General features: G+C 43.1%; 1 protein-coding gene and 1 non-coding gene across 6 annotated transcripts; both read right to left on the bottom strand.

The window, feature by feature from the left end:
- Positions 1–851: 851 nt before the first annotated feature.
- On the bottom strand, positions 852–26,044 carry ZCCHC8 (zinc finger CCHC-type containing 8). Of its 5 annotated transcripts, none has more exons than XM_081790651.1 (14): positions 25,485–26,044; positions 23,969–24,011; positions 20,312–20,386; positions 18,373–18,478; positions 16,601–16,678; positions 13,248–13,351; positions 13,065–13,130; positions 12,422–12,482; positions 11,807–11,949; positions 11,350–11,492; positions 8,356–8,477; positions 6,179–6,265; positions 5,799–5,916; positions 852–2,675 (listed from the first exon to the last, which is right to left on the bottom strand). In XM_081790651.1, exons 1-14 carry the CDS (start codon positions 25,681–25,683, stop codon positions 1,894–1,896), a joined length of 2,127 nt encoding a protein of 708 aa, XP_081646777.1. In that variant the 5' UTR covers positions 25,684–26,044; the 3' UTR covers positions 852–1,893. The 5 variants fall into 5 exon arrangements, with proteins under 5 accessions (XP_081646777.1, XP_081646778.1, XP_078291993.2 ...); XM_081790652.1 differs by having other exon boundaries at positions 23,969–24,007; positions 25,486–25,669; XM_078435867.2 differs by lacking the exons at positions 23,969–24,011; positions 25,485–26,044 and adding exons at positions 23,033–23,145; positions 24,372–24,677.
- LOC132666154 (small nucleolar RNA SNORA9) lies at positions 19,512–19,646 on the bottom strand. Its single transcript, XR_009604529.1, has one exon. It is a non-coding gene; the product is annotated as a small nucleolar RNA SNORA9 (small nucleolar RNA).

Below are 26,044 nucleotides of genomic sequence, written 5' to 3'. Positions count from 1 at the left end.
TCTCGGGTCTAAGAGCCTCCACCTTCTGCGCGTGCAGGCTCCCTGAGGCAGATTCTATCATTTTCTCATTTGAATGCCCCAAAGTACATAGAGCAACGTAAGTTGTGTCCTCAATAAGTAACTGAACGAGTAGAAAAGGTAGAAGCCAATTGTGGAGAAACCAGGGCTTTTACAGAGCTTTTGATAAGGAGGCAGCACATGGTTAAAGCGTGGGCTCGAGGGTCAGAGCACCTAGTGACTTACAGCTGTGAGTCGTAGGCATTTCCTCTAAAATGTCAAGTTAATCCCACCTACCTAATATGGGGATTGTGAAAATGGGGTACCACCACCAAAACACCTTAACATGAGATCTGTGGCTCCTGCTAAGGAGAGAACGGCTAGGTATCTCTGGTGTTCCGGTGTGGTACTTACGGGGGCACTTAGCTACTTCTAGGATTCGGGGAAGACGCGGGTCCTTAGCTGAAGGCCACTTCTATGCTGACAAGTCCCTGTAACCCTCAAGGCCACCGGTTTCCTCTTACATACTTAAGTGGTGATAATACATTTACTTGACAGAAAGAGAGTAAGATAACGTATATAAAAGCACTATGTAAACTTTCTTACGTATTTCAACACAGAGAAAGAAGCCAAAAAGGACTTAACATTTTACTCAACTTCTAGCATGTTCTGTGAGGGGCTTGAAAATAAACTGTCCTTTTCATACGATTGTCTTTCCCTTTATTCTTTATAGAAGAGTAAATTTGGTTATTCAAGTCCTCAAAATGCAAAGGAAATCTGGAATGGTCCAGAATGGCTGTAGTTGGCTCCCTCTGCTGGCCTGAGAGCAAGATCACACTACCTGAGACTAAAAGTTCAAGATCAGCTGTATGTTTATTTTCAGGGATGCGACTGTAACAATGTGATGGCATTCCATTTAAATACAAAAAAAACCATAATTCATCTCCATGTTATATATCTGACAATTAAAAGCAATTTGTTTATGTCTATTTTTTTATTTTTAAGCATTAATTATCTTAAGGTTCAAATTTAGAAAGTTATTTTTGTACAAAGGCTAGCTGCCCTCTTTTTCTTTTTTTTTCAAAATAAGTACTTTAAAAGATTTTGCTGTCTCTATAGTTAAGGCTGAAATAACACTGAAAACACTCAAACTTGCATTTTCCTAGATTTTCTTTGCTACCACTAATTTTTGCAACCACATAATTTACTTCCAAACTTACAACGTTGGGTACACTAACTGTGAATCACTTTTTTTGTATTCAGAGTCTTAGATTATGTATATGAAAGCTAATTTATTAAACCTTTGTACACAAAGATGAACGCACCTGTATAGCAAACTTATATGAAGAATGAAGTTACAAAAAAAGTAAAAGTGTTATTAAAATTGATGTGTGTAAATCACTTACAAAAATACCCCAAATGGGATAAAGCTGCTCATCCCTGATTTTTCTCATTTGGTTGTCAGAGTTGAAATATGCATTTAAAATGGTTAGAATTTTTTTCTTTTTAAAAAGTGATATATTAAACTTATATACAGGATAATTAGCAAAATGTAGAAAGGGAAATCAATGTACAAAAGACAGATAAAAACCATCACTCCTGACAGACACTCACGACCCAAAAGTAGTATAAACCTTAACGAACTATCTCTAAACCAGCTCGGACTTACATCCCGTCCCCTCAAGTTTTTAGCAATGAGAATAAAACATAGTAAACCAGCAAGCCCGGTCTTTCTGTTCTTTAAAATAGGCCCGACTTAAGGCCACAATTAAGCCTTGGATAGATTTTTAAACACGGGAGGGACAAACAGGAAAACAATCTCATCTCCATTTGGTACTAATGAACAGAACACAAAGTTATAGATAATTAAATAGCTCGTGGCGCTATGTCAAGGAGTTATTCAGAAGCCTTTTTGTTTTTCTGCTGGTTTCGGGGCGAGTTCTTTAACAAGTTTCTTATCCTGAGGTACATTCCAGTGGATTCTGCCATGTTCTCAAATTCAAATGGCGTTATTCCAGTTGCAAACTTGCTCATGTCAGGTACAGGACTATGAACTTTAGTGGCCGAAGGACTGGAGTCCACATGAAGGAGCTTCTGACTGCCTCCATTACTAATGTCACAGTTCGACACAACGTTGCCGTTATCAAGAAGGGCATCATCTTTAGAGTCCATCTGAATAGACTCTTCCTTTTCCTTCTGGCAAAGCAATGTCGGCTCAGAGTCTGGGCTCAGAGAATGTTCAACTTCCGACTTTTCTGTACAAGTGTCTGGTACCTCGGGCTCATCAGGCATCTGCTTTTCAGAGGGTTTTCCCTCTGGGACAGGGAGGTCTAGCTCATTTGGACAAGGCGAAGAGGCAACCGAATTCCCAGTTAAAGGTGTGTCCACGGGAATATCGGAATCACTGTTCACGCTCTCGGCCTGCTCGAGGGCCGCCCATATCCGCCTCTGCTGCTCTTCAAGTTCTTCCAGGGTCAGTGAGTCCTCATCCACAGCTGCCGACGCTGTCCTGGTCTGGGGTGAGTCGCTGGGAGTCAGCGGCGGGGTGCCCCTGGGGAGCGGAGGGGTGAAGATGGGCGGCGGAGTCCCCTGGGGCAGAGGAGGGGGAGTGCCAGGGGGCGGCGGTGGCTGAAACTGGAAAGCTTCGCCGCTGGGAGAGCCGTGAGGGACCTCCGCATCTGAAAGAAAAAAGTTGTGATACTTCCAGCTGTCACAGCAGTTCAGACCTGAGTCTGAACTCAGGTGTGCCCGGAGAGTCAATGGCCAGAGATCACCGGCTGGAGAGGGGACGCCCTGGAGGCTCCATAACCACCAGCACCTGGAAAGAACGCCCGCAGGGAGCGCCACAGGCTCTTCGGGCACCAGGAGCTTGAAGGAAACGGGAAATCCACCCGTTGGCCCCATGCAGCGTTTCAGAGTGAGGGGACAGAGAGTCGGCCTCCGTGCCGGAGGCGCGAGTGGTCCCCAGGCTGTCTGCGGGAGCTGCAGAACGGGGTTCCTGGGAAAGTGTGGTGGGACAACGACTGGAAACGCTGCTGGCGGGGCTGCTGAAGGAGACAAAACGGAGGAGACGGGGTGGGGTACACTCTGGCTTATTCCCCAGTTCTGCACCTCTGGTCCTGCCTGCCTGCCTCAACTGCGGGTTCGTGTAGCTCACGGGTCAATGGTCATCACCACCTGTATGTCCCAGACGTAACAGATCCGAACTTTTCCTCGAATCCGGACTCCGCTCCTTCATGCTGTTCCCACTATGGTGCCACCAGTGGTATCTGGCTGAAGTCGCCCACACGGAACCTGCTAATCGCCAGAGAGGCCCTCGTCTCCCTCTGCACCCCGCCCCCAGTCCTCGGCTCCCTGGGGCCTACTCTCTCTGGCAGACCGTCGCAGCCAAGACCTTATTTCAGGAATCCTGGCATCGTCTGTGCTTTGGACTCCTCTTCCTTATATCCATTCTCCAAACTACTATCTTTGTGAAGCATGAGTCTGGGCCCATTAACTTTCCCACCTCGTTAGAAACCTTCAGTGCTTTCCATCAGGACAAAGGCTGATCTGATCTCCTCTGTGCCTCACAAGGCCCTCTATGACCACGAATTTGCCTCCTCGCACCACGTTATTTCTTCTGCCAGGCTGAAACCCCAGGTGTCACTCTGCTTTTGGACCAGTGCGCCGTGATGTCTCACGCGTCTGCATCTGCATTTCCCATGGACTCAAATGTCCTCACCCTGCTCATCTCCATGGTAAATCCCTGAATTTATCCCTCCGGACGCAGCTCAAAGTCCTTCTTGATCGGGGTCTATGACCTCATCCAGCACAGCTGCTTGGTTTGTCCCCTCTGACACTAAAATACGTGTAACCAGCTCTGGGACTCTGTATGGATCACCACAGGTCACCACATTTATATTAAAATGGGGTTTATACCTCTGCACTCCCTAGGTGACGCAGTTTCCACACAGAGTGGAAACTAAGGGCGGCAGTTGTGTCTCATGAATCTTCCTATCCTCAGGGTCTAGTAGAGGTATCCAAAACAGCACAGGTTTTAAAAATTAGGCAAATTCAAAAAAATATACTTAAGAAAAGGGTGGGGGGAGCCTGGGTGGCTCAATCAGTTAAGCATCCAACCCTTAGATTTCAGCTCAGGTCATAATCACATGATTCGTATTTGAGCACTGCTTCGGGCAAAATAAAGTGAGAATGGACACTGATGTCAGGCTGTAGGTACTAAAAGCCTGGCGTGTGAACTCTGGCATCAAGAACTCCTATGGCTGAGGGGCGCCTGGGTGGCTCAGTCGGTTAAGCGGCCGACTTTGGCTCAGGTCATGATCTCGCGGTCCGTGAGTTCGAGCCCTGCGTCGGGCTCTGTGCTGACAGCTCAGAGCCTGGAGCCTGTTTCGGATTCTGTGTCTCCCTCTCTCTGACCCTCCCCCGTTCATGCTCTCTCTCTGTCTCAAAAATAAATAAAACGTTAAAAAAATTAAAAAAAAAAAAAAAAAAAAGAACTATGGCTGAGACTAAGCAAAGTAAAAAACTGGGGAAAATGGTTTGGGGGGCTTTGATTTTGGATTTTAAGGGGATTTAATCTGTGACCTTTAAATTTTCTCTGGTAAGGATGAGGCTCCATAGCTCAGGGGTTAGAGCACTGGTCTTGTAAATTTTCTCTGGGAATTTGAAAATAAGACAGGTGAATCCCTCACAATCAAATCAGGGCAATTTACATTAGTAGATAGCATTTATTATTAAGGTATCTACATTCATTTTATCTTCTTTTTCCTTTTTTTTAAAGTTTATTTATTTATTCTGAGAGAGGGAGAGAGCGAGCGAGCATGTGTGCAGGAGGGGCAGAGAAAGAGAAAGAGAGAAAATTCAGCGCAGAGCCCAATGCGGGTCTCCTGCACATGAACTGTGAGGTCATGCCCTGAGCCAAAACCAAGAGTCGGACACTTGACAGACTGAGCCACCCAGGTGCCCCAACATTCATTGTATCTTAATGTTGCCATTTAACCTCACTTCAAAACATGTGCCAGCTATAAGGACCAAAGTGGCTGGTCATATTTTAGGATGGGAGGTAGAGCAAGGAATGAGTTTTCAGTCTGGGACTCAGAGCAGCTTTGGAATTTATCAAGTTAACATAAAGTTCTGATTCATTCCAGAGCTTTCCGGGGGCAACATCTAAACTACACCCCAGCAGTCCCAAGGGGAAGCCCAAAGGAAGCGTGGACAGTTCTAGGGGTGGGGGACTCGGAAAGGTGCGTGCATGACTCTCCTGACCCACTGCTGACATGCTGAGAAGGGCTGTCACAGTGCTGCATGGCCACCACTTCCATGGTTAAGCCCAGAGGATTAAGAGAATAAAAAGCCAGAGGAGTATCAGAGGGCAGGTCCTTTGTTCCACTGTGCATTTCCAGGAGGGCAGATATTCCTCATGGTCCTTCTTCCCTGGGAAAGCCTGGCTCAGCTCTGCCCTTCCTCCTCTTGGGATAGAGCTGCCGAAGCGGGACACTCTCCACCGCCTGTCCCAGGGCCCTGCCCCCATCCGAGGGCCCGGTCCGGATCAGGACCACTGGGACTGGGCGGCAAGGATCGCCTGACTCAGGAACTCAGTTAACCGGCCGGCATGGCCCTCACACCAAGCTGTCTCCCACCTTACCTTTTATCAGTACGAGGGGGTGTCACTCTCATCTCCAAGGACAGAATCAAAGCATTTCATTAGTGCTCAAACCGGCCCAGCCTTCCTCCTGGAACTCAGGAGCGTGCACGATCCCTCTACCTTCTCGGTGAGATTGAGACCGCAGGAGGAGACCCACCTGAGTCGAGCTCCATGTCCGCGGGGGAGGCTGCTGAGCTGCTCTCCTTCCTCTGCTTCTTTGGACTGCTTGGGCTGGACTGGGATGAAGACCTCTTGCCGCCAGACCTCACGCTCGGCTGATGGAGGGGCCAAGCCAAGCACAAGTTAACGGGGCAGAAGGAGGAGACTCCAGTCCTTCCCTTCCACCCCGCAGAAAACCAATGTGGAGCAAAGCGTAGGTAAATGGTGAATGCAGCTGCCCTTTTCCTTTGGATGCATCAGAAGGCACAGAGTGCTTTCGAAGCAAAGCCAAAGAGCAAGAAGACGCTGATGAGTTACAAAAGTCCACCAACAAAAGGCAGTCAATTTTTATCAACCTCACCCTGAGAAGCTATTTACCGCTTGGAAGTTAGAAGTCAGGTAATTGGCAAACACGTCCTTCTGCTGACACGCCTGCATCGGTATGGACCCAAACATCCTCCATTCCTAATGGTGAGAAGACAAGGAAAAAAAACAAGCCTGTATTTGGAAAACATCATACTTTGACATTCTGTAAAATGGAGGTCTCAAATTACATTTCCTTTTCTGGGGAATTAACGAAAAGGATGGTGCACTGAAGGAAAAACAAAACAAAACAAAAAACCCAGCCACCCAACCCTGCCGGCAACATGATCAGAAGCGAACACTAAAAGCTTACTTGACAAAATCACTTGGCCCCAAAAGGTTCCACCCACTACAAGCAGAAGCTGTACGCAGTGACGAGCGGACTCTCTCCCGGCCTCCCTCTCCCCGTCCTTGCACGCACTGGCCCGGCTTACAGGGCCCCTCAAGGCTCACCTCTCCTACCACTTTCCAGCTTCTGTTCTTTCCCTTTCCAAACCCGGCATTCATCTTTAAGGTTCAACATCCCTTCCTTCTCTCTCATCTCTATGAGCACGTGCAATAGGGGTTCTCAAGAAGACTCATTTGGGGCTCCTGTCAAACCTCCAGATTCCAGGGTCAAGTCAGTTAAGTCTAAGGGTGGGACTCAAGAATGTGCATTTCCGGGGTGCCTGGGTGGCTCAGTTGGTTGAACGATCGGCTCTTGATTTCAGCTCAGGTCATGATCCCGGGTTGTAGGATCGAGCCCCGTGTTGGGCTCTGCACTGAGTGTGGAGCCTGCTTAAGATTCCCTCGCCCTCTCTCTATCCCTTTCCCTAGTCACACCCACTCTCTCTAAAATTAAAAAAAAAAAAAAAAAGGGCACGCGTGGGTGGCTCAGTCAGTTGAGCGTCCAACTTTGGCGGAGGTCATCTCATAGTTCACGGGTTCAAGTCCACGTCAGATTCCCTCTCTCTCTCTGCCCCTCTTCCCCCCCTCAAAAATAAACAAACTGAAAAAGGGATGCCTTGGTAGCTCAGTTGGTTAAATGTCTGACTCTTGATCTTGGTTCAGGTCATGATCTTGCAGCTTGTGAGTTTGAGCCCCATGTCAGGCTCAGTGATGCTGGTACAGTGCTGCTTGGGATTTTCTCTCTCTCTTGCTCTCTCTCTCAAAATAAACTTTAAAAATATAATAATAATAATAATAATAATAGAAAAATTAAAACAAAAAAAAAGGCATACTTCTACCGAGCACTTCCCAGAGGACTCTGAGGTCGGCTGGTACTAGGACCATTTCCAGAGGCACTGATGGTTTGTGCCATGCAGTTTGGCTCTTAATTAATTACACACTTGTCTTCATATCTGTTCACTAGACTCTAAGTTCGGACCTTTGGTTTCTTTGCTTCCCAGTTTCTACGGACACCTAAAAATGCATTTTTTTATGCAACCACCACACCAGACGCCTAGGTGGCTCAGTCGGTTTATGCAACTGACTTTGGCTCAGGTCATGACCTCATGGTTCACGAGTTCGAGCCCTGTGTCAGGCTCTTCGCTGACAGTGCAAAGCCTGCTTGGGATTCTTGCACTCCTTCCTCTGCCCCTCCCAGGCTTGGGCACGCACACAGGCGCGCTCTCGCTCTCTCACGATATAAATAAATAAACTTAAAATACAACCACACCATCACCACAACAGGTCATTGTTGAGTCTTGAAATAGAAGATGAAAGTTGGAAAAGATTAAGTAAATGCAGAAACCATTCTCATATGGAATGAGAAATTTTACTTTGGAATGAAAAAAGCGGAAAAGGAATTATAGGATAGGAAAAGGAGTTATATTAACTTAGATTTATTAAAGGCATAAATTTACTTTCCAAGTAATTCCAAACAACTTACAATACTGCCTCAGAACCATCCCATGTTTTTAAAGCATAATTTTAGAACAGTTTTAGATTTACAGAATTTAATCATTTTAACTCCTTTTCGTAGGGCATAAATCAGAAAAAAAAATTTTTGAATGAACACAAGGTATCACTTAAAATTCTAGACAACGTATAGGAAGTTACAAAGCTGAACAAGTGACACATTTACTTCTTCATGTCACAGTAACTGCTACATAAGCTAACGATCCTTTTTTTTTTTTTTTATAAGCTAACAATTCTTAACAATCCTTACAATAATGTCATATCCCATAAGAATGAAAACACGGTATACTTACATCTGGAATTCCTCTGGGAGTAGATATATTAAAACCTGGGTAGTTTACCAATTTCGAGAGATCGTAAGTGACACTTTTATTCTGTTGTGCTTCTCCAGCTTCTGCTTCCCCATCAGCACCATCTGTCAGAGACCATCAGAAGGTTAACATTGCTAGATGCCAATATAAATCCCTCTCCGGACCAAAAGTACACTAGGAAAGTACTTATATTCAAGGCAACAGAATTATTCTGAGAATAATTATTCTGAGAATGGCTTCAATCACAATGTTTAGATTAGAAACTTTTAAACAATGTGGAGAGAATACTTTGATAGTAAATGAATACTGAAAATCTTGGAAACCTGGGTTCTTCCATGGGTTTCTTAGAAGTCTAGTGTGTGCTGACCCAATGACCTGCCTGATGCTCTATTCTGATGTCTTCATTTAACAAACATTTCTCTAAGTCTTATTATGTACCAGATTATGTTTTAAATGGCCTGTAAGTATTAACTCTGGTAATCTTCATCACAACCTTAAGAGGTATGTACTACTTTACAAAACCACTTTACAGATGAGAGAAGGATACTTGGGAAACACTTTACTATCTTGAAAACTACTAAGTAAATCATACGTTTATTTTGCTGGTCCTATGGTGTCTATATACGTAAGGTAATGAAACGGTTTATGAGAAGTTTCTCTTTATAGAAGTATTCTAGCTAATAAGAAGTATTAAAAGAATGAGTATATAACCATTTTGCAACCCATCATTAGCAAGTATAGATAGGCAACGACCACCAGTGACTGATTCCATCACAATAAAGACAGGGACAGAGGAACATGCTAAAATAACACACCACAGAGATGCATCAGCAAAATCTCGAAAACCCGAAAGGACAAAATGCGGCTTTGTTAAAAACAAGGAAGGGTATCTATAGATTAAAAAAGGCTTAGGATGGCTCAGCCAATTGAAATACATCCAAAAGACTTCAACCATCCACAACGTTTATCCAAAGAATCTCTAATCAAACAAACTAAAAAAGAGAGACTACTTGAGAAAACAACAGAAATTCAAGCACCTACAGAAAACTTGAATGCCTGCATGACTTGGGGATATATTAAAAGGGCTGTCCTAAATACCTCTTTGGCACTAACTGAAAAGGAGTAGCTTGGTGAATTTTTAAAAATGTTTTTAGGGGCGCCTGGGTGGCTCAGTCGGTTGAGCACCCGATTTCGGCTCAGGTCGATCTCACCATTCGTGAGTTTGAGCCCCACGTCAGGCTCTATGCTGACAGTTCAGAGCCTGGACCTAGTTTGGATTCTATGTCTCCCTCTCTCTTTGCCCCTCCCCTGCTTGTGCTCTGACTCTCTCTCTCTCTCAAAAATAAATAAACATTAAAAAAAAAAAAGTTAAAAAAAATTTTTTAAAAATAAAATAAAAAATAAAAATATTTTTAAATATCTAGGTAATATAGAGAAATATTTTCATTTTTAAAAGATTTAGGGGATTAGAGATAAACTATAATCTCAAGGCCAATCCTCTTTTTTTCCCCGGGGGGAACCACTGTTGAGTCTGCTGTATGGGTGAAGACTTTTTTAAAAAGTATTTATTTAACATCTACCACATTGCGGGTACCGTGCTATATGCCAGGGGATATACTGGTGAATAAAATATGAATGGTTTTAGCAATTACAAACCTGACTGTCTAGCTAGGAAAATAGAAGTAGAGAAATAGAACAGAGAAATAAATATATAGGGCATGAAAGAAACAGACAGGGTCCAGTGATAAAAGACTGGCAGGCCAATGAGAGATATACTTAAATAAGGTGGTCAGGAAAGGCTTCAATGAGTCTGAATCGAAAATCTAACTGGAGGGTGCCTCAGTCAGTTAAATGTCCAACTTCGGCTCAGGTCATGATCTCCCAGTTTGTGAGTTCGAGCCTCACATCAGGTTCTCTGCTGTCAGCCAGGAGCCTGCTACGGATCCTCTGTCCCCCCTCTCTCTGCTACCTGCTAATGCTCTCTCTCTCTCTCTCAAAATAAACATTTAAAAAAATACTTTTGGGGTGCCTGGATGACTCGGTTAAGCGTCTGACTTCGGCTCAGGTCATGATCTCACGGTTCGTGGGTTTGAGCCCTGCATCAAGGTCTGTGCTGACAGCTCAGAGCCTGGAGCCCGCTTCAGATTCCGTGTTTCCCTCTCTCTCTGCCCCTCCCCACTCATGCTCTGACTCCCTCTTTCTCTCTCTCAAAAATAAAGAGACATTAAAAAAAAAACCAAAACACTTATAAATCAGTCCTCAGAAAAAACATAGAGCACTGTTTCATCCAAGTGGGATTCTCTGAATGACATGATAGGTATGTTGGGCAGAAACTCAGCATTGCACAGAGAGTTTGTCATGTCAGCTCACAGATGCACTCTCCTCCTTAGTTACCACAGAGATCCCACAGCCCAGATCTACCACGGTTTAGTTAGCCATTCTTCTTTAGAGCCTTAATGTTGCTTTCAATTTCTCACTATCATATTCAATGCTACAAAAACACATACACATATTTTCCTTGTGCACATGTGTGATTATTCCTCTACAGCAGATACCTAAGAGAGGGGTTCTAGATTACGAGAGGATTTATGTATCCTGTATTTTAGGTCTCCTGGCATTCACTGATGAATAGATTTCTGTTACCACTTCCGAGCAAGGCAAGAGCTTACGAGGACCAGCTGGAGAGCTGATTCTTTGGCCTGCATAGTCAAATATCTGGAGCAGGTCCAGATAACCAACCATCTGGTAATTCTTGAGGTTTTAGTTCCTTCTTTGTAAAACGAAGGAAACACCATTGTGATAGTTTTTAGTTCCCTCAGCACACACTGATCAAGCCAGCCATTCCTATCAGATATTACTGTAGCTCTCTCATTACACACACGTGCACGTGCACGCGCGCACACACACACACACACACACTCTCTCTCTCTCTCACAATAACATTTGGGCCGACTTATCTAACTTCACGTACTATACCTTTCCCATCATAGAGCGCAAGCCCGGAGCCCTCCAGCTCGGCCTCCTTGAGCCACCCCGGCGGGTACCCCAGCTGGCGCATTCGATATATAAAAGGCGGAAGGCTCTTGTCTGTCACGCCCAATGCATCCTGAAGTTCCTCGCTATGTAAAAACAAAAGAGGAATAAGAAAATACCGTATTCTTGTTTGGATTAAAACACATACCGTCCCCGATGTGTTAAAACAACTCCGTGTCATAGGTTCCACACAGTGACCCGGTGCTTAACAGATACACGGTTGAGATTGCAGTGAAAGTTTCTGAACGAACAGATGCGCATTATCTAGGCGCTGCCAGAGCAGACCTACACACCGACCACCGCCCTCCGGATCACACTGACCATCACCCTCTGGATACACAGAACGTTCCAAATACTGATGAAGCCGAAATGACGTTCTCCACTAAAATGACAGAGGTACCTAATGACTCCCGGCTTGAATCTTCCAAATCTCTCCTCCACCTCTTCCGCGTGGTATCGCTGCTGAAAATTCTGACTGTTTGTCTCACTGCAGGCGTCCAGATACGCTTTTCTTTTTTCACTTATCCGAGCAGCATTCCGAGGCTGGAGCATAACGCAGTTGAGAAAAATGGTAACGAGCAGTTTAGAAGTACTTCAGAAATTAAATAAAACTAAACACTCTGTTTCAGGTCAAGCAAACAGACTATTCCAGTTTTAATGTGTAACAAGTATAAAAGACAGTGTAAATATTAGAAAAATACAGCAAGGAAGAGAAGCAGTCATTTTAATTTCTTATCACCTATTATCTTAACCTAAAATCAAGTTTTTACAATCAACTCTAAAAATTAACTCTCATATGTCATTCATCTCAAATACAGAATACTGTAACGAGTTATCAGTTTTAAAAATCCAATGTCTTAAAATTTAAGTACAAACTTGAAAAGCTTTCAAATTCAAGGACCGAAAGAAAGTTATCGCAGCTAGCTTCTTCATCTCACACAATGCCAGAAATGTGCTGAAAACATTAGAAAGCTCTAATTCAAAGATTTTTTTTTTTTATAGGAGAAAAATTTACCATTGGGCAATCTTTCATTTGATGTTCTTCAGAACCACAATTGAAACAGTGAGGCTTTGGCCTATTTGGTCAAAAAACAAAGATTTGCATAATGTAAATTAGACATAAAAGCAAATCAATACAATCATGACAGCAAAGTGTATCAGAGAGAAAGAAAGCACGCAGATCACAGATTACAAACATCTGCAACAGTGAGTACGCTTTCACCTCCTGTACTCAGTGGTTTAAACAAACAGTACTTTTATCCGAGTCTTTTAACCAAGAACCCTTATGTTCCCAACTAATCTGTCACCTCTGGGTTTTGTCAGTGGTTAATAACAGAAGAACCGAGGCAAACAGATTGTATTTCCTTTAGGTGACTCAGGAAGGGGCAGATGGTTATAAGACAGCAACCAAACTGACAGCAACAATGACACTTTCCACCCACCCAAGCATATCAGGCGTGAACCAATGAATTCCAATAAACAGATGACTAATTTAAACATTTAATATGTCTACATATTAAAATTCTAGCTCAATCTATAACTTCTTTATAGTAAGCCAGCAATAAAGAATATTAATTTTTCAAGCTAAAAGAGTTTATGGTTTTGGTTAAAAAAGTTTTAAAAAGAAGAAGGAAACAAAAACAACTCCCCACACAAACCTTTTTGCCTTTACTTGTATTTCTTGCCCTTCTAGAGAAACAATGTGGCTGAAGACTTGCTGGTACCTTTAGTGAATTTTATTAAGGAACAGTTATCATAGTCTGCAAAATTTGGTAAATTTTTTTAAAAGGTGAACTTAATGGCAAGATGCATAAAAGATCTTCATTCACTATGTAGGATACTTAGGTATTTCCCATCCTTCGGTAAGCTGAGGGTTTTCATTTAGAAGCGGTTGCCCCAATTTATCAAGGCAAAAATTAGTAAAATACAGGACACTTCCTACAACCTGCAGAAAACAAGTCAAAAAATATTGCTATTTAAGCAGGAAAAAAAGACATTAAATACTATGATTAATTGTTTTAACGCTTTAATTTTGGAGGAAATGATTAGAAGTCATACTCAACTCCCTAAAGGAGCCAGACTTGGAGGTGCAGGTAAAAAGCTCCATCTTTAAATGCCCCTGTGTCGCCGAGGTCACAGTTTCCCTCTCCAGGAGATGGTGACCGTCAGCTGCACTCTCCTCAGACTTCAATCACCCGTCTCCTCGCTTCCCTTGGCAGCAAGACAATGCAGAAAAGTATTTACTATTTCCTTCCCCTCCCGCTCACTCTTTTCCTTCCTCTCCAATTCGGGGGCGGGGAGGAATTCATACAGAAAAGTCGAGAAAATGCTACAGTGAACACCCAGGTATGTACTTACTCTCTTAGATCCAACAATTGTGGATACCTTACGTGCACCCACACGCACACACACACACACACACAGGTACACGCGCACACTTACTTTTTGCTGAGCCACCGGGAGAGAGCAAGCCACCACCATCATCTTAGTCTAAGCCATTATTGTCTCTCGCCTGAGATTAATATGGTAACTTCCTAACCGGCTTCCAGCTTCTACACATAACCAGCGACAGACTATTTTCGTGACGCTTCATCCCTAAACACTTCAGGATGGGTCTTCTGAGCACAAGAACATTCTCCTACAAGCCACAATACCACTGTCACACCTTAGAAAGTTAATAAATTCGTAACACCATCTATATCCATTCTGTACTCAGTTCTCCCAACTGGTCCCAAGATGCCTTTTCTAGGCTTTATTTTTTTTCCAAGCAAGAACTTAAGGTTCACATGTTGCATTTAGATGGCGTTGATTTAATCTCTTTTCCTCTAAACCAGCACCCCCACTTTTTTCCTCAGATGGCCCTGCCATTCTCTCTTGAACATCTCCAGAAAGGCTTCTGCCTCCTTCATGGTGCTAAGCTCCCCCATGGGCCCCATGCAGCCAAATTCAGTGGACGGCTCAGTCTTCACCTTAACCTGTCAGCAACGACGGACACAGGTCAGCCACTTCTTCTGGCTTCCGGGACACCATTCTCTCAGTGTTCTTCCTACCTTGCTGACCAATCCTTCTCATCTCTCCATCTTCTGTGAGACTCGGTCCAGTCCCCCTCTCTACCTGCACTCTTGAGGTGATTCGTCCAGGCCCACCCCAAATATCCGGGTCTGCCTCAACTCCAATCTTGTAGATTCAAGTGCCAACAGACAGGTTTCCAGGACATGCAGACTCACCTATTTAAAACTGAACCAGATTCCCATTCCACTCCAAAGCTGCGCCTCCCACCAGCTTTTCCCATCACAGGAAAGGGAAGGACCTCATTCTAGCTGCTCAGACCAAAAACGCGCATCATTTTGACGACTCCCTCGCTTTTGTGTTCTATGCGTCCAATTCGTCAACACATTTGGTCAGTTCTACCTTCAAGGTAGATCCAGCTTCTAACCACTGCTCACGTCCAGCCCTGGTCTTCTAGACTGACCTGCCATCTTCTCTCACCTGAGATCAACAGAGTCACTTAGCCAGTTTCCAGCTTCCACATGTAACCAGCTACACACTTTTCTCCACAGAGAAGCCAGCTCTTTTAAAAATTCAAGTCGTATCATGTCACATTTCTACTTAAAATCCTCCAGGGACTTCTCATCTCAGAGTAACACCCAAAGCCCTTACTGTTGCTTAGGAGGCAATATAAAGATTTCGATCTGCTCCAGAATCAGAAGGCCTGGATTCACGCCCTGGCTTTGTCACTTACGAGCTAAGGGACTCAGGGCAAGTTACTTAGCTCTCCACATCTGTTTCCTCATCTGTAAAAAGAGAATACTAGTAGTACCTTCACGAGCATATCTGTAATGAGCTTCGAACAGTACCTGGTAAATAGTGAGCAACACGTCAGTGTGCCCTTCTGCCCCAGGGCTTTCCACTCACTGTTCCTACTGCCTGGAGTCTGGAATACTCTTCACCGCCTGATGGCTCACTCCCTCAATTTATTCTGTTATCAGCTCAGAGAGGCTGTCGCTATCTACTCACCATACAAACCAAATGCCCCACAGTTACCCTCTAAGTCCTTAGCCTCACCTAGTTTCTTGCCCCACTAGAATGTAATTCAATGAGAGCAGAGACTTTGCCCTTTTTTTTCGTTGCTGTCTCTGGAACCCAGAAGGGTCCCTGACAAGAGAACATTCTGTATTTATTAGTATTTATTAAAGAAGTAAATTAATAATACACAATAGTCCCACTTTCCAGGCAGGTACCACTCTCTAGCCCAGAACCCTAGAGTTTAGAAGGGACATGAAGAGTTACATAGTTCAAATTCTTTCTTTAAAGCGCTTTGATAGCATCTCAGTCTTTGACTTCTTTGGGTAACGTGGAATTCGCTTTTCTTAAACGAGTCCGACCACTTCGTATTCACATCTCTGACAGAAGTTTGCACTGAAGGCTGAGTTGCACTGTGCCTGCTTGCGGTCCACGCAGTGGCTGGTCCCGGTCCTCCCGCCCGGCACCACACAGAGTGATCTAACATGACGCCTCGATCACATCTGCAGAGACACGCTATCCCCCGTCAATCTCTGCAGTAAGGCTGTGGGCCCTTCACGGTCCCAGCGGCCCCACGTCCTTAAGATTGTGGTAGGTCAATGGGGCACGTCACTCCCTACACATGAAAACTAGTCTGCCTCGAACAGAATCCGGGATTTCATCATCATCTTAAAAAAACCAAAGTTGCAAAATCACACCGCGACATCGCACTGACACGGTGGAATTCCGCACAGGTACCAAAAGGCCTAAGGGTAGGCTCATCCCTGTTATGCCTCTTCGATTTTTCACCCGCCATTTGAGGTTGTCAACATTTTTAATCTCCTATCTGCCATCTGTTACATTGCTTACTTATCCTTCCCCATCTGTACGTGCAACAAGCACGCGCTCCAGATCATCATCCGCGTTCATGAAACGCACGTGCAAAAAAAGTTCGCCAGGACAAAAATAAAGTCCTCCAACGTCTGTCTATCGCGTATCCGGTAATTATTAGAAAGTGAACCATATCATCTAGAGGCTGAAGCCTAAACTGTTGCTTGTAACAGTTTCATGAAAGGGTGGTGATCATCTGATGACACATGGCTATGCCACCTTATCATTTCAATGCCACCCAAATGACACAGGATAGAAAACATGTTTTTGCAGGATTCAAAACTAAAATGTCCAAACTTACACTAAAAGCTTCCTTGTTGTTTTTAATGGCACACGATTCTTCCACTTTATGGTCCTCTTCTAGCATAACACTAGATGGCTAACACAAAGAAAAACAGTTATAGAAGGTAACCAATTTTTAACTAGTTCAAATTTCAAATATTAGAAATTTAAACACACCCCTTTATTTTCTAATACATACCACTAAGGTATATAAAGTTCTGAATTCAACACTGTCACAATTACGGTAAGTATGAAAGCTAGGGAGGTTTGTGAAATAAATTTCACAAGAGGGAGAATTTAAAAATTACAAAAGATACAAAAGACAGCGCCTTCTGAAGCATTAGTGTAGACTATGACTTTTGTGTTACGGAGTATTAATTCATGTATTAAATTGAACGAATTAAATATTTAAACTCTCAACGCTGAAATTGACAAAGTAGACGATCTTAAAACCAGATAACCAGAAAGACTAAAACATTTATGATTTTACATTAGTGGTCAATACTGATGATAGAACTCTCATAGACCTCCCTCCACTACAAAATTCTGAAGTGCTCCTTGAATCAAAACTCCTTGTATGGTTCTTATTGTTAAATGTATTTTGTTTCTTAAATCTTTAAAAATTGTGTAAGAGATGTAAAAACTCAAGGTGATAAAAATTTAATTACTCAGAATTCTCTGTTCTCCCAATTCTCAGGATACACAGCTAACAACCCTTATTTGACAGACTCTACTTACCGTAACTTTTAATTAAAAAAAAAAAAAAAAAAGCCCAGAAATCATAATTCTGATTTTTTAAAATATAAATTCACGGGGCGCCTGGGTGGCTCAGTCGTTAAGCGTCCAACTTCGGCTCAGGTCATGATCTCACAGTTCGTGGGTTCAAGCCCCACGTCGGGCTCTATGCTGACAGCTCAGAGCCTGGAGCCTGTTTCAGATTCTGTGTCTCCCTCTCTCTCTGTCCCTCCCCTGTTCACGCTCTGTCTCTGTCTCAAGAATAAATAGACATTAGGGGCGCCTGGGTGGCTCAGTCGGTTAAGCATCCGACTTCGGCTCAGGTCATGATCTCACAGTTCGTGAGTTTGAGCCCCGCATCGGGCTCTGTGCTGACAGCTTAGAGCCTGGAGCCTGCCTCGAATTCTGTGTCTCCCTCTCTCTCTGTTCCTCCCCCACTCATGCTGTCTCTCTCTCTCCTTCAAAAAAAATAAATAAAAACATTTAAAAAAAAAAAAATATATAAATTCACGTTCTGATATTCACGTAGTGAAATTTCTCAGATTTCTTTGGGCACGCTATTGATTTTTTCCAATAAGCAGAGGGGAAAATAGGATAGCAGGTAAACCTGTTGGTTTTAGAGAAAAATAATTCATCTTTTATAAACTCCAGAAATACAGATTTTTTTTTTCTGCCTTAAAATTAATTTTCTGCCTCAAACCACGTGTCCAAGTGAGGAAATGGGGGGGGGGGGCGGGTAAAAGACTAATTTTGAGTGTAGCCAGGTCTAGGACTCCCCCGAGAAAAGGAGCCACAATACAAAGGAATCGCCTGTGGCTGTACTGGTCAGACCAATGAAGGAAGCCCAGTTGAAGGATGGGAGGTGAACAGTTTTAACAATCCTGTTTTTTCTTTTTTTAGTTGTACTTGACATACAATGTTATATTAGTTTCAGGTGTAGGACACAGTGGTTGCACTTAGTCATTTTCACGAGGGTACAAGAGGATCCCTGTGGCCTAACAGACGGCAGTGAAAAGCATAACCTGTTAATCTTAAAGTCTCTTAAGTTTGAAATACCTGGGGCAAAAGATTAAAGGAAGTCTTTTCCACATCATTTTTCTGCTGTTCCTCAAATCTTTTTACTAAATTTGACACAAATTCCTCTATTTCTTGATGGTATTGCCTGCATGAGAGGACACAACAGTCAGAATGCAGAGTGAGACACTGAATAGACTGAAATCTTATGCATTATTAGAAGATGTCAGGAGTAAATGCCGTTAACTTGATTTTCAGAGGTTTATCAAATCACTGATTCTGTAACACTCAGGAACCTATTCCTCAGAAAAAGAAATATACATTGTTGCCGAGTTAACATAATGATTATGGGAACCTAAGGTAGTGCTAGGCATGTAACGGTGGCAAATATTTGTGCTGAGAATAAATGGATTTTATTTATAAATTTTACATATTTAAATTTTGAATACATAATCTATATAAAACATGGTTCAAAATCCAAAAGAAGTAAAGGGGTTACATAATGAAAAGCTTCCTTCCTGGTCTGTGCCCCAGCCACCTTCTCTGCAATGAAAAGACAGCCAGTACATTCTTCCTATCTTCCTCCCAGAGACTCCCTATCCACACAGAAGGAAATACTATATAAATGTTAAACTGGGAAAAAAACAAAAAAAAACCCAAAACACCACAATGCAATGGAAACACAAAATGAAGCAGAGAAACTACTGAGGTCTACTTTCTCCAGCTTCCCAGGTCAAGAACCGCTTTCATCAACTATTTGTTAACGCTCGGTTCAGGAGGGGCCCGCGGAACCCAGCTTGGCCGCAGTGGGGCAGCCATCTTGCTCTTCACCAGACTTGATCTTTCAGGTCTCTTTAGCTCTGACACTCCAAGATCTCTGCAGGCAAAATGGCAGACACATGGTGCAGAAATGAGATTGCCATGAGCTAGAGTGGACGCGGATTCAAATCCAATGATGATGACAGTGCTCACGCCCAGCTGTGCCCAGCACCTTGCTACTGCCACCCTCACCATCCAGCGTCCCCACCCCTGAGAGCGGCAGGTTCCACCTAGGCAGAGATAGGTAGGTGATGGGCCTGCCACACAGCTAACACTCTAACTAACATATGCTGTTACCTTCTTTACCTTGCCTAGTATGCAAGATAACGATTATGATTCAGTGACTCAGGAGAGGGGCAAGCAACTGTCTGAAATGTCTACGACCACGCTCTGCGGAAGGGACAGGGCAAAGTCTCAAAACATTTCAGAACGTTCTGGCAAGCACTGGAGGAATACACTGAGTCACCCTAGACCCAATCATGCTGGAAGGTCTGCAAAGCTCTAATTCTCTTTCGCACATTCACCCAAACACAAAATTATGTGGGTAAGCTTTGAAGACAACCAACAGGGTAAACCCAGTTATCTGATTCTGGGGGAGAAACGACTAACATTACTTATCGGTGTGGTACCAGTTGTTATTTTTATTAGAGGCTATTGGGCTCTTATAGGTACTCACTTAACTACCTACGAAGTGGTTACTATTAGCATCTGTTTTCCAGTGAGGAAACTGATATGCAGACAGGTTGTGACCTGCCCAGGCTCACATATGTACAAAGTTAGGGCCCAGATTCAAATTCATGTTTATAGACTCTAATGTCCTTGCTCTTAGAGTGCCTGGATGGTTCAGTTGGCTGAGGTCATGGTCTCCTGGTTCATGAGTTTGAACCCCACATGGGGTGAGCTCGAGCCCTGCTTCAGGGTCCACGTTGATGGTGTAGAACCTGAGTGGGATTCTTTCTCTCTGCCCCTCATTCCCTTGTGCCCTCTCTCTCTCTCTCTCTCAAAAAAACAAAACCAGAAAACAAAAAAGCCCCACGATTCCCTAAATTTTAAGTAAAAGAATGAAAATGGAATAAGTACAAATAAATACAGCATACTAACGGAAGATGTTGTTTCATTAACACATTAACTCATTATATGTAGAAAGGAGAAAGTTACTTACTTTGAAATAACATTGTTCATAAAGAGAATCTGTAATAAAGGTCCATCTAACTTAGTATCGTTCACCAATATTCCACTAAAACAGAAATTAAAACAGTCTTAGAAGATATCAGAGTAAAATGCGTACATGTATATATAAACACGTAACTTTTGTAATTCTTAAGTACCAAAGATTATAGAATATTTTACAAATAAGATCAAGAACCACCAATAACTCTGGTTTTCTCAAGAAAAATCCAAGTGTTCATCAAATTTTACCTAGTTTAATGGTTTTACACAGAGATATCCCTTACATATTTTAAAAAATATTTCACAAAAACGGAGTGCGTGGATGGCTCAGTCGGTTGAGCATCCGACTCTTGATTTCAGCTCAGGTCATGATCCCAGGGTTGTGGGATTGAGCCCCACATTGGGCTCTGTGCTGAGCGTGGAGCCTGCTTGAGATTTTCTCTTTGCCCCTCCCTTGCTCCTGCTCTCTCTCTCCCCAAAAATAAAACCTTTAAAAAAAGTTTTTTAAATATTTCACAAAAAAATTAAAACTACGCTTAATCTTCCAGTTTTCAACCAAAACATTTATCTAATGGATCATTTCTTTACAAGCCGGGGTAAGGGAGGGTCGGAATAAACCAGCAGGTTATAAGAATATATTTCTAAAAAATCAGAGTGAATTTAGCTTAGTAATATACAAGGAAACACTTCAGCCTCTTCGAGGGCAGAGCACATTCCATTATTCCAAATCCCGGATTCTAAAGCAGAAATGTAAAAAGTATATTGTTCTTGTTCCTGGATTTGATTTTCAATTACTGCCAAAAAAAAAAAAAAAAAGAGAGTGAAAGAGAGGATGTGGCTCTGGCTGTAAAATCTGCACAATGCACAATATCCAATGTCCCGGTGGTAATCTGGACCAGCTGACTCTCAGATTCCTCCTCTGCCCACCTGCCTCCTATTCCTTTACCTGCGCAGCATGTGAAATAAATCAGTCTATATTTGGAATTGCTCAGATCAAGAAACAAAAGTAAAATATGAAGAAGTTCAGAAGTTTGCTTGAATTTGCATGAATTTCTCTTTTTAAGAATACATGATGGTTTTTAAAAACCACACACAATTGCATAACTCCTTGACTGGAGTCCAAGCACAATCAGCTATAAAGACATTCAGTTGGGGAAATATGAATATGGACTAAGCTGGGAATGTTATTAAGAAAATCATACCAGTTACTGTGATAGTTGTGTTGTGATTATGCATGAAAAAGTCTTGTTTCTAAAAAGTTACATGTTGAAATATTTAGAGTACAATGTATATATGTGATGAGAAGCAAATATGGCAAAATATTAACTGTTAAATCTAAGTGATGAAAACGTGAGTGTTAATTGCACTGTTCCTTTTCCATACATTTGAAATTTTTCATAATATAAAGCAAAAAATAATATTTACCAGACAAAAAGGAAACTTCTGATCATGACAGTTCCAAAAATAAGGATTAAACCAAGAGACTTGGGGTACAAAATTTATCTAAATAATTTTATTTCTTTTTGTTTCTAAGTTTTCTGTAGCATGCTTTATCAGTATGACATCACGAAGAGCACAAATTCTAAAAGAAAAATTTTAATTTATTCCTTTTTTAGGATACTAATGCTTGCCTTGTGTATTGGCAAAGCCTATGATGCTATAATCATTTAAACTCAGGTGATTATAACCCTTTTGTAAATAAATATTTGTTTAAATTATCAACTCTAAAGTGTGCTTACCTATCTTTGAATATTAAAAACAAATGGGGCACCTGGGTGGCTCAGTTGGTTGTGTCCGACTTCAGCTCAGGTCATGATCTCACAGTTCCTGAGTTCAAGCCCCACACTGGGTTTTCTGCAGCCAGCAGAGAGCCAGCCCGCTTCAGATCCTCTGTCCCTTTCTCTCTCTGCCCCTCCCTCGCTCACTCACACCCTCTCTCAAAAATGAATAAACATTAGGGGCGCCTGGGTGGTTTAGTCTATTAAATGCCCAACTTCAGCTCAGGTCATGACCTCCTGGTCCGTGAGTTCGAGCCCCACACGGGGCTCTGTGCTGACAGCTCAAAGCCTGAAGCCTGCTTCAGATTCTGTGTCTCCCTCGTTCTCTGCCCCTCCCCTGCTCACACTCTGTCTCTCACAATCAAAAATGAATATTTAAAAAAATTTTTAAATAAACATTAAAAAATATTTAAAAAATTATGATTTTCAGGCACCTGGGTGGCTCAGTCAGTTAAACATCTGACTCTTGATCCCAACTGTCATGATCTCACAGTTTGTGAGTTCGAGCCCTTCATCGGGCTCTGCGCTGACAGCATGGAGCCTGCTTGGAATTCTCTCTCTCTCCTCTCTCTGCCCCTACCCCACATGTGCTCTCTCTCTCTCTCTCAAAATAAACTTAAAATTTTTTTTTAAATTATGATTTTCGAGGAATCCCAGTGATATTCAACACATTTAATATCAAAGCAACAGCGAGTTTAGATCCACAAAGTGTGCTCACATAGAGGGAGGAAGGTAGGGCATGGGGAGCTTTCCAAAATACATCTGAATTCTGAAATTTTAAACCTTTAGTCACCAATGTAGCCGGTTACTTCAGCTGGTACCAGAAACAAAAAAGTGCATGTACCATTGCATCAAGGCACCCCAAATTGTGAAACTTGACAACATGATTCCCCATGATAAATATGTACTTAGACAAATATTTTAGATTTACTGACCTGTTAAATTTTTTTAAGAGACACCAGCATTTAATCTTCTATCTGCTAAAGTCAGAGGTCTGAATGCAAACCTACTCACTGTACTTTCTTCAAAAGCACACTTATGTCTCTTTCTAAAATGAAATCATGCATCATTCCTATTTATGAACATACTTTAACTGCATAAGTAAATTTTCAGCTGCAGCAATACTGTAATCTTAACTGACGTCCCAGAAACGTTTGTGGAGTAAGAACGGCTAGCTCGGCAAACCGGCTTGTTTGAAACATTAAGTCAAAATTTTTTGGATGTGCTTCACAAATATTTTTACCCATTAAATCAGCTTAAAAGTTATTCAGGTGAGCGCCTGGGTGGCTCAGTCGTTAAGCATCTGACTTCGGCTCAGGGCACGATCTCACAGTTCATGAGTTCGAGTTCCATACTGGGTGAGCTCGAGGCCCGCTTCGGTTGAACGTGAGCACCAGCTTGGGGTGAGCTCGAGCCCCACTGCGGGTAAAACATGAGTCCCACTTCTCTCTCTCTGCCCCTCGATCACTTGTGCCTACTGTCTTTCTTTCTCTCTCTCTCTCTCTCCAAAAAAAAAAAAAAAAAAAGAAAGAAAGAAAGAAAGAAAGATCCAAATCTTAAAAAAAAAAAGTTATTCAGGTATATAACATGACTCGGTATTTGTATATGTTGTGAAATGACCACCGCAATAAATCCAGTTAACATCCCCCCAAAATAACAAATTCGTTAAAAATTCAATGCAGTTGTGAGATTTCAAATTTTATCCCCAGAAATTAAATTAAAAATAAAGCATCATTACTGATTTCTTCGGAGTACACTGAAAAATAATACAAAAATCCTAAATACTCCTTTTACAAAGAAATTATAGCTAAATATTAACAACAGGATAAAAAAATAAAAGACAACAATAGTGTAATTGCAATATCTCATACCTCGGTCGAGTCAGAATGTTCAATTTTCTTTTAAGTTCTTGATGTTATTACTCGTTAAGGAATACAAGCCCTCATCAAACAACATCATAAATAACATAAACTTTAACTACTCACTCTCACTTTTGGCGTCAGAATGTTAATATCAAAAGACCTGCAAATAATCTCGAGAATGACACACTTAACCCAGCTCCTGTTCAGTTGCAGGGATAGGCATTTAACCCCCAACATTAAAATAGTTTTTTCATCTCTTCCAACAAGGTCATATAGTTCAAAAGCCACTGACAGACCTAACAGACCGAACCAAAAATGTTATTCAAACAACCGCACCCCATCAGAAGTTAAACAGCAATTCACTTAAGAAAGAGCAGCATGATAAGCGACAAAGTAAGTACAGTAAAACAACCTGCTAAGGAAGGAAAACTCTAGGATGGAAACTATGGATGTTCACAGTACAGTCCTTTCAACTTCTCTGTATTTCGAAGTTTTACATATAAAAACGCAGAGGGGAAAAAGCATCACGAAACAAAAAAATCGGACTTCAAAACCCTTCAAAAAAGAAGGGGGCGCCTGGGTGGCTCAGTTGTTTAAGTGACCGACTTAGCTCAGGTCGTGATGTCACAGTTCGCGAGTTCCAGCCCCGCAGGGGGCTCTGTGCTGACAGCTCAGAGCCTGGAGCATGTTTTGGATTTTGTGTCTCCCTCCCTCTCTGCCCCTCACCCGCTCACACTCTGTCAAAAATAAACAAACATTAAAAAAAAAAAAAAAACAACTTCAAAAATGATTTACCAGCCGCTTTCAGGGTTTCAATTGAACTGAAATCATCGGCATAGAATTAAAAAAAAAAAAAAAAAAAACCCACCTGTAAGAATATAAATAAACATACTGGCAAATCTTGCCAGAAAAGCTGTAATCATGTAACGAAGGCAAACGGAAACTTGGCGCGTTTTTCCCAAACCTTTGCGACGGCACCTTCACCACGGAAAAGTCGAAGAACTTTAAAATGAATCCCCAATCTTAATCAGGCAATTAACCATGTCTCTGTGCATGCCTCACATCCTTGAACCCCCAACTCTACATCCTAGGACCACTAGCTTCTGCCCCGCCCGAAAAAACAGACCCACGCTAAGGGGCTGAGTAATCCGGTTACCTCCTAATACACAACTACAGCATGACTGCATGAACTTAAGCTTGGCCGCCAAAAATAAAATCGGATGACGACTTTCGAGAAGAGGAGAGAAGCGGTAACCAGTCTGTAATGCAGCAGTCTGAAAAAAAGCCCTAAACACCAGCTCCAGCTTGGGGGACGGGAAGAGCGAGTGAAGTCCAGGACACGGAACCCAGAAGAGGAGAGGCTGGCGCCGAGGCCCCCGGTGCTGCTTACGCAAGCGAACCCTCGACTCTCAGCCCTCAGGGAGATTATTCGGAATTCTGGCCCCCCTGGAATTTCCGCCCGCGCCTTCCAGGGCTCGCCGCCCACCGCACGCCGGTGACCGGGCCCAGCGAGCGGGAAGGATATTCTCGGCGCGGAGCTGCTCGATGGTTTCCTCGCACTGCCGAAGCCGCTCCCGCAGCTCCGCGTCGCCGACCCCATTCTCGTCCTCCTCGTCGCCGTCGTCGTCCTTGAAGCGAGTGTGAACGGGCTTCGGAATGGATTCCTCTGGGTGGTCAAACGCCTCGAACAGCTCTAGGTCGCCAAAATCCACCTCCGCCGCCATCTTGGGCTGTGGGAAAGAGTCGAGAAGAGGCGGAGCCGGCCGCCGGACCGGGGGCGAAGGTTGTAGGGCGGCACCGCTCGCTGGGGCTCCGGGCCGCGCTTAGCCACCCGGTAGGGTTTTCTCCAAACACAGGCCGCGAAGCTGCACAAAGGGCGGGCCAGTCCCGAGAGACTACAACTCCCAGAGTACAGTGGCGTCTCTCAGAGTCACTTCCGAGGTTGCTCGGGAGCGTGGCATGCTGGGACATGTGGTTTCTAAGCGACTGTTAACTCATTGTTTGCATTGCATGCTGGGATTGGTCCTTTTCAAGCGTGCCGAAAGCCTGGCTAGATCAGAATGTGTTAAAACAGTGTTATGTTGT

This window comes from Panthera onca, chromosome D3, assembly GCF_046562875.1.
Source record: "Panthera onca isolate mPanOnc1 chromosome D3, mPanOnc1 haplotype 2, whole genome shotgun sequence".
Taxonomy (NCBI): Eukaryota; Metazoa; Chordata; class Mammalia; order Carnivora; family Felidae; genus Panthera; species Panthera onca.
This window is presented reverse-complemented; position numbering and strand designations above follow the sequence as displayed.

What these genes read in the sequence shown, in the direction of transcription:
- ZCCHC8 (XM_081790651.1), bottom strand. Translation starts at nt 25,683, where the DNA reads ATGGCGGCGGAGGTGGATTTTGGCGACCTAGAGCTGTTCGAGGCGTTT. An exon ending in CGAGCAGCTCCGCGCCGAGA is followed by an intron (nt 24,012 to 25,484) that starts ATATCCTTCCCG and finishes ACGAGTAATAAC; the next exon opens with ATCAAGAACTTAAAAGAAAA. An exon ending in ATACAAGTAAAGGCAAAAAG is followed by an intron (nt 12,483 to 13,064) that starts GTTTGTGTGGGG and finishes TTGACCAAATAG; the next exon opens with GCCAAAGCCTCACTGTTTCA.